The sequence below is a fragment of the Aegilops tauschii genome, chromosome 3, assembly GCF_002575655.3.
Source record: "Aegilops tauschii subsp. strangulata cultivar AL8/78 chromosome 3, Aet v6.0, whole genome shotgun sequence".
NCBI classification, from domain to species: domain Eukaryota; kingdom Viridiplantae; phylum Streptophyta; class Magnoliopsida; order Poales; family Poaceae; genus Aegilops; species Aegilops tauschii.
The window spans coordinates 622,839,081-622,846,170 of record NC_053037.3 but is presented as its reverse complement, the minus strand read 5'-3'; the positions used below and the strand labels follow the sequence as shown (position 1 = coordinate 622,846,170).

General features: G+C 41.1%; 1 protein-coding gene across 1 annotated transcript; it reads left to right on the top strand.

Annotated features, from left to right (window-relative positions):
* The first annotated feature begins 3,593 nt into the window (after positions 1-3,593).
* On the top strand, positions 3,594-6,669 carry LOC109783923 (uncharacterized). Its single transcript, XM_020342506.1, has 11 exons — positions 3,594-3,789; positions 3,924-4,072; positions 4,165-4,320; positions 4,419-4,622; positions 4,709-4,927; positions 5,019-5,304; positions 5,424-5,596; positions 5,730-5,912; positions 5,996-6,124; positions 6,199-6,314; positions 6,555-6,669. The coding sequence occupies exons 1-11, from the start codon at positions 3,594-3,596 to the stop codon at positions 6,667-6,669; spliced, it is 1,926 nt and encodes a 641-aa protein (XP_020198095.1).
* Positions 6,670-7,090: the final 421 nt, after the last annotated feature.

The window sequence follows — 7,090 nt, the reverse complement described above, 5'->3', positions numbered from 1 at the left end:
CTATTTTGCAGACAAAGGAGCCACAAAAAAGGTGCTGGAGGTGGGAGCAAGAATGCTAGAGCAAGTAGCAAGTGAAGTGTACACAGCAAAACAGGGGTGGAGAATCAACGTGGCAAGACTGGAAGGATAAAAAAGAAGACTCTACTTCCTGCTGAAGATGTGGCCTTTACTTTGTTGCGATGCTTTAGTAGTTGTTGCTGTTATTTTGTTGTCCTCGTGAACTTTGTAAGCCCAGCATGATGGGTTAGGCAGACTGCAGGCCATGTTGGCTTTTGGTGATATAGGTTTATGCTGGCTTGAAGTGAAAATAGAGCATTATTATTGAGATATGGATCAGCCAGTTCTTCAACTCTAAGGTTGCGTTAATTTGGTTATAGATTCAAATACAGACCTTAACCCTGCAAGGTTATCATAATCTCACATTTGTGTTTGGAAACAATCCTAGTTAGCCTAAATTACTGGTTGCAATGGAAATGTGTGCATTGCCATGATGTTTACGTATTTCATTTCTTATTTATATTTCAAATATTTTAAAATCAAATCTATTTTTCCTCTTTCATTTATTCCGACAGTTTTCCAATTCAAATTTGCAAGATAATACGTTCTCTTTCATTTCACTTGTTAATTAAAATATTTCTTTTTAGTTTTATCTTTGAAATAATTTAAATCACATATATATTTTTCTCTATTTTTTGTTCTGACAGTTATAAAATTCATGAATGTGCGAAAAATTGTTGTCTTATATTCTTTTATGAGGTGATTTGAAGAACAACAAATAATGGTGACAAATGCAAAAAATGAAATATGACAAAAAAGCCGGCCTACTAGCTGCATAGTTTACAATTCAACGGCCAGCATACGACTAGCAACCTAGTCATTTATTGGGCCAGGATGCAGGCACGCCAGATTGTGATAATAGGTAGCTAGTAGGCCCCACTGGGCAGGGACAGACAGGGTTAGGCAATGTGCTGCCCGCTTTAGAAAGGAACTTGAGAGGGGAAGCTCAGCCCGGTATATAAACCGGTGCGAGCTCCCCTCGCTTGGCGAGGTGGGACTAAACTCCCAGCACCGCTGGGATGTGCCCGGCGCGACGCTCGCTCGGGCCTAATTCAGGTGGGCCGTCCCAGGCCAGCCTCACCCGCGCGCAGATTATTACCACATTTAAAACCGAGCTGCTTCAATGTGTTATATTTCACTTATTCAATGTGTACGAAAATTCACTAACGTACGAAAAATTAATGTGTTATATTTCACTTATTCAATCAAATATTTATTTTCTTTTTATATGTACAATAATTTAAAATCTAATATTTTTTTACTCTTTCAGTTATTCTCACATTTTTAAAATTCAAAAAATGCAATATAATATGTTTCATCTTTATTATAATATATCTTTTCTGTTTTCTATTTCAAAAAAGGTATATCAAATATATATTTTCTTTGTTATTTCTTCTTAGTTTTAAAATTCTAGTATATGTTTTGTCTTTTATTTCTTATTATAGTTATAAAAATCAAAATTCCATGAACCTTTGTTGTCTTCTGTTTCACTTCTTAAATATAATTTTCCTTCTACTTTCAAAATTCCATTTGCTTGAGTGTACAAAAACAACGTCCTTCGGGTTCCCCCTCCGGCAGACCCGAATGATGGTGATTGCACATGTGTTATGTGGTGGCCTGCATGAAATGACACCAAAGTTTGGCACCATGTGAGGATGCCCAATGTAGGCCCCATGCAACATTTGAGCCATTTCGGACACCGAACGAACGTTGCGTCACGTCCGGGCAGCGTTTCGGGTTTTTTTCGCCGGCAAAATCCTAGTAAATGCATCGAGTGTCGGAAATCGATGAGAATTGGCATGCATGATGTCCATGGTCATCCCATTGTGTGAAAAAAAATTTGGGGCCATTTGGTTGAGTCTAGAATAACAACGTCCTTCGGGCTCCTCCTCCGGCAGACCCGAATGATGGTGATTGCACATGTGCTATGTGGTGGCCTCCATGAAATGACACCAAAGTTTGGCACCATGTGAGGATGCCCAATGTAGGCCCCCATCCAACATCTGAGCCATTCCGGACACCGAACGAACGTTGCGTCACGTCCGGGCAGCGTTTCGGGTTTTTTTCACCGGCAAAATCCTAGTAAATGCATCGAGTGTCGGAAATCGATGAGAATTGGCATGCATGATGTCCATAGTCATCCCATTGTGTGATTTTTTTGGGACCATTTGGTTGAGTTGAAATAATTATTTGATTTCAAAATTTTCTAATATGAAAAAGAAAAGAAAAAAAGTACATGAAACGAGTCCCTCGTCGCTCAGAGAGAGGAGCAGCTGGGATTTGTTACACAACTCCCGGATCGGAATCTACAAAAAAAACTCGAGTGTGGGAAGCCTATCCCTTTAATTTAGGAGCACGTACTGCCTCGCCTCAACCAAGGAAGGCAAAGATCACGGACATACTTTCCCTGGTGGTTACGACGACCTAGGAGATCCTCCTCCTCCTATATAGTCTCGGCATCGTCTTTCATGTCGTCTACGACGGCTCCTACCGCCGAGTCGACGACAGCTGCGTCCCTAGCATCCGCCCAACTCCAGCAAGATCGTCGAGAACATCCAGATCGTCAGCACTTGCTGGCCGCCGTGGATGAACTGCGTCCACGTTACAACGCCGACAACTTTCATCTTCATTGAGTGATCCAGTATGTTGGCAACCGTACCGCATTCATGATGCTTTTCTTTGTGCACGTGTTAGATTCGATAGGACTAAGATTAATTAGCGCATAATCTTCACATTACATCTGTTGGAGTAGATGTTTTTTGTTTATGCATGTATTAGATTAGATAGGCCTATGACACTAGATTTGTTTGTGCGTGTATTAGATTAGATAGCCCTACGATTGCAAATTAGTTTTTGCATGTTGTTTGTTGTCTTTCACTTGTAGGTTGGATTGATGAATAAACAACAATTTTTAATCAGTGTTAGTTATAGCATAGTCACTTTAAGTTATAGCAATGCCCTAAGACATGCATGTTACAACTATGAGACGCCCACTAATATTGTATGTGTTGCACGTTTGTTTGATGCATGTTCCAGTATGCATAATTTTCTTTTTTTCTTTTTGATTTACTGTTAATTAGGCACTGTCACTGATTCTTATATCTATTTGTACAGTACCATATGAAAATAAATGATTAAATAAATTATGTTACTTTTGATTCTGAAACTAATTGGTTAAATAAGTACTTGTTAAACTATCATTTTATGTGCTGCACGTGTCTCTGCTGAATGTTTCAGTATGAATAAATTATGTTGTATAGTTTTCTATCTACTGTGGGATAGTGTATTCCATTATTATGTTTTATCCAACAATATGTTAGGAAAAAAGTTGATTAAATAATTTATGGTATTGTAACCAAGTATATTTTTTTAACAGGATGGATGAACTCAATGGAGAAATTGTTTGCGCCGTTGAAAAATGGTGCAAACTTATTGCCGGTCTATCTTCCGGTCAACGCGCCGCACTTGCCGAAACACCACTGCGTAGCATGCTTCAGATACCTTCGCTGAAGATGCGTACACTGTTGATCCGGTACATGGTTGAGATTTTTGATCCTAGCAAGGGCAGATTCATTGTACAAGACTTGGTTGGCGAAGTGTCTCTCGGTGCCGTGGATGTTGAGTGCATCTTGGCCTTAGAGAACCACAGACTGTCGGCAGAAGGTATTTTCGGTGAGGAAGGTGAGGATGTTAAAGATCGAGTGCCGCCACAATTCCCGTGGAAGACCACAGGTAATATAGTCATCGATGATCTGATTGTGGACATCACAAAAAATAAATCTGCCGACGACGATTTCCTTCGGGGAGTTGTCCTCATGTTGCTTGGAACAGTTCTTGCTCCCATGTCGAGCAAGACTGTCCCAAAGCAATATACGCATGGGTGGACGATGTGAAGCGTATATCCAAGATTAATTGGAATGCGTTCACCCTCCGGGTTCTGCTGGACTGCCTTCGCAACGTGAGGAAAGGCAAACACCTCCGCCAATGGCCGAGAGGGAACTTAGCTCTCCTGCAGGTACACTTTTCAGACTTGTACCATTGCAAAAAAATATGATTGCTAATTTACCTGCTGTATAGTACTAACTGTAATTTTTCATATTCATGCAGTACTTGTACTGGGAGAAGGTTCAGCCTCTGGAAGGTGAATGCGCATTCAATCCTAGCTTGTCCATGGAACCTCTAATGAGGAATTGGACTGAAGCTGTAGCCTCTAGGAGAGACAAGTTTGATTATGGCAACGGCCGTGGCCGTGGTAACATCAAGGTAATTAATTACGTTGGGTACTTCTTAAATCTTTTATATAACATAATTAGTTGTATTAATATTTTTATTGATCACATGTACTTGTATTTCACATGCAGATTGAAGACAACATAACCAAGGAGTATAGGGCGCAGGAGCGCAAAGTACCCGAACCAGAAAAGCCAAAAATGAAGCCCGCCGTTGGTGCGGCAAAGAAGTCCAAGTTAGCCTCAAACGCGGACGAGATGATGAACCTCATCATGAAGCGGTGTATAGATTACATACGCAGCCAAATGAAGGAAATACCGGAACAAGTAGCCGAGGTGACACACCCTTAATTCTATGTTTACAACATTTTTGAAGTTGCAAAACAATGCCCACATTAATTAATATTTTTTATGTAATGCAGAGATTGTTAGAGAAGTTGTACCAAAATGGTGTGATGTACAAGCCAGCGGCCGCTGGGGCTTCCGGCAACAACGATGCAGACGAAGAAGTGGATTCCTTTGAGAATGGTTCGCCAGAAAAAAAATTCGTGTACAAGGATGACTCTGACGGTCTAGAGCCGGTGATTGATTTGACACAGCCTGACGAGCCTGTTGGAAACCAGAACAACGATGAGGAGGAAGTATGTTTTCATTTATTTGTCTTCATTTATCTCAGTTATGCATCTTCATTTTCGTAAACTGAACCTATCACATTATTTCTTTGTTAACCAGAAAACACATGCCAAGTTAAATGTTGACAAGACAACGAAGCCTACTGATGAGTGCGGCGCAACACCGGAGAACCCTTGGATCATAGGTAATTCTCCTCGAGCAGAATCGTCCGACATTGACATTTCTACAAGTTCTATCGACAGGATGGTGGGTAAGAGCAAGGGGGAAAAGGCTGTAGCAACCGCAAAAGAAGACGATGTTGTATCCGGGAAGCGCCGACGGACTATTCCCAAGAAATTTGAATCCCCCTTTGCACTTGACAAGCCCAGCAAGCGAAACGCACACGGTACTAAGCCATCCGGCAACACTACCGCAACTAGAGGTACCGTTACTAGCTAACTTACTGCTTAATTTACTACCATTTCATGTACTCATCGTTCTTGACGTTCGTAATTTATCATGCAGCTTTGTTTAGTGACCATGACGTGGGAGGCTCTGTTAAGGACGATTTGACACCGGAACTCATCGATGCTGTTGTTATGTTTGTGGAGGCAGCCACTCGGTCTGAGAAGAATATGACAAAAAGAGTTTACTACAATGAACGTGGCACCTCTGTGACTGTGGAGAGTATACGACCGGTACTTGAGCATACATGGCTGGCGGATGACGTAAGATCTATTACCATGTCCTGCTATTTAAGTGCATAATCTAGTCGTCACCTATGAACATAAAATGTTCTATTATTTTACGCATATTATCGATGCTTATCAGACACATTTGGCTCTGCGCGTTGGTCATGATCGGCACCTCTGTCCAGCCTGGAGGTCCAAATACCTTGTTGATTGTGCTAAGGCACGAGACAACCCTAAACCGTCGAAATACAACATGGATAGTGCGCTGAGCAGAGCTGGAGCAGTACGTAGGGTTCTGGACGAGTATACCGTCCGTGATAAGGTACCATATGTTCTTACTAGTTCATTAACACTCATTTTAACAAGCATAATTGCATCTGATTACAAATGTGTTTCACATTTTAGTCGTTTATCCCGTTGAACATCGGCAATACACACTGGATCACTATGGTGATGCACAACCGCAAGAAAGAATTCCAAGTTTTTGATTCGCTCTATCCTCTCGAGTTCTCTCTCGACACTGTGAAAGCACTGGTACTCTCCCCAACATTGAGCATTCTTCATATGAAATGTCATATGGTTTCTCACTACTACTTTCTTTGAAATAGCGACTAGCAAAAGCAATTGATATGGAAGAGGCAAACCGTATTACACTTGGCAAATATCCAGACGTCACTAAGTGGCCTATCACAGCTCAGATGGACATGCCACTACAAGAGGACGGGTCAGTTATGGTTCATCATTTTCTACTTACGAAAGACATGTTCGTGTGCACGGTGACTAATGTTTGCATATATATTAGGAACTCTTGTGGCATTTTTGTGATTGAAGTTATGGAGCATTGGGACAGGGAACGATGGACCACCGATTTTACCCGGGTAATTTGTCCTCTCTGTTCGTACACTTGAACATTTGTCGTATAATACCAACTTCTATTCATCAAACCTTCTTCTAAAAATTGCAGGACACGGTTAATGCAAGGAGAAGGCGTCTCGTCGCCAAGTTGGTTCTCACCTATCAACACGCTCGAATGTGTGAAGAACAAAATTCGCGACATCGCAAAGAAACGCAAGGTGTGAAGACATCATACATGAGTAAAGATTCTAGTTTTAGTCGTTTGTTTTAAGTCCGGAAGCACGTTTCCAGGCATGGACAACTTTTATTTTCGATCATTCATGTAATAAGCATGATACCTTGGATTTTGTCTAGATTTTTGGTCAGACTATACGTTTCGTACCAATAAATTTTTGCTTCCCTTCATTTGTTCTACCTTAATGTTTTTTGCTGCTGTGTTCATTCTTTTCTTCCATGGAAGAGTAATTCATTTCCTTTTTACTTTTGCATATTTTTTTGATTTGATTTGGCATTATTCAACAATAAGAAACAAATTCAACAAATTCTTTTTTGTTTGCCTGAGAATCAACCTCGGCTGTCGTGCCATCCGGTGTGGGATCCCGCGCCCAAGACAACGACAGATCCGGTCCCCGCGCGGGCGACCCA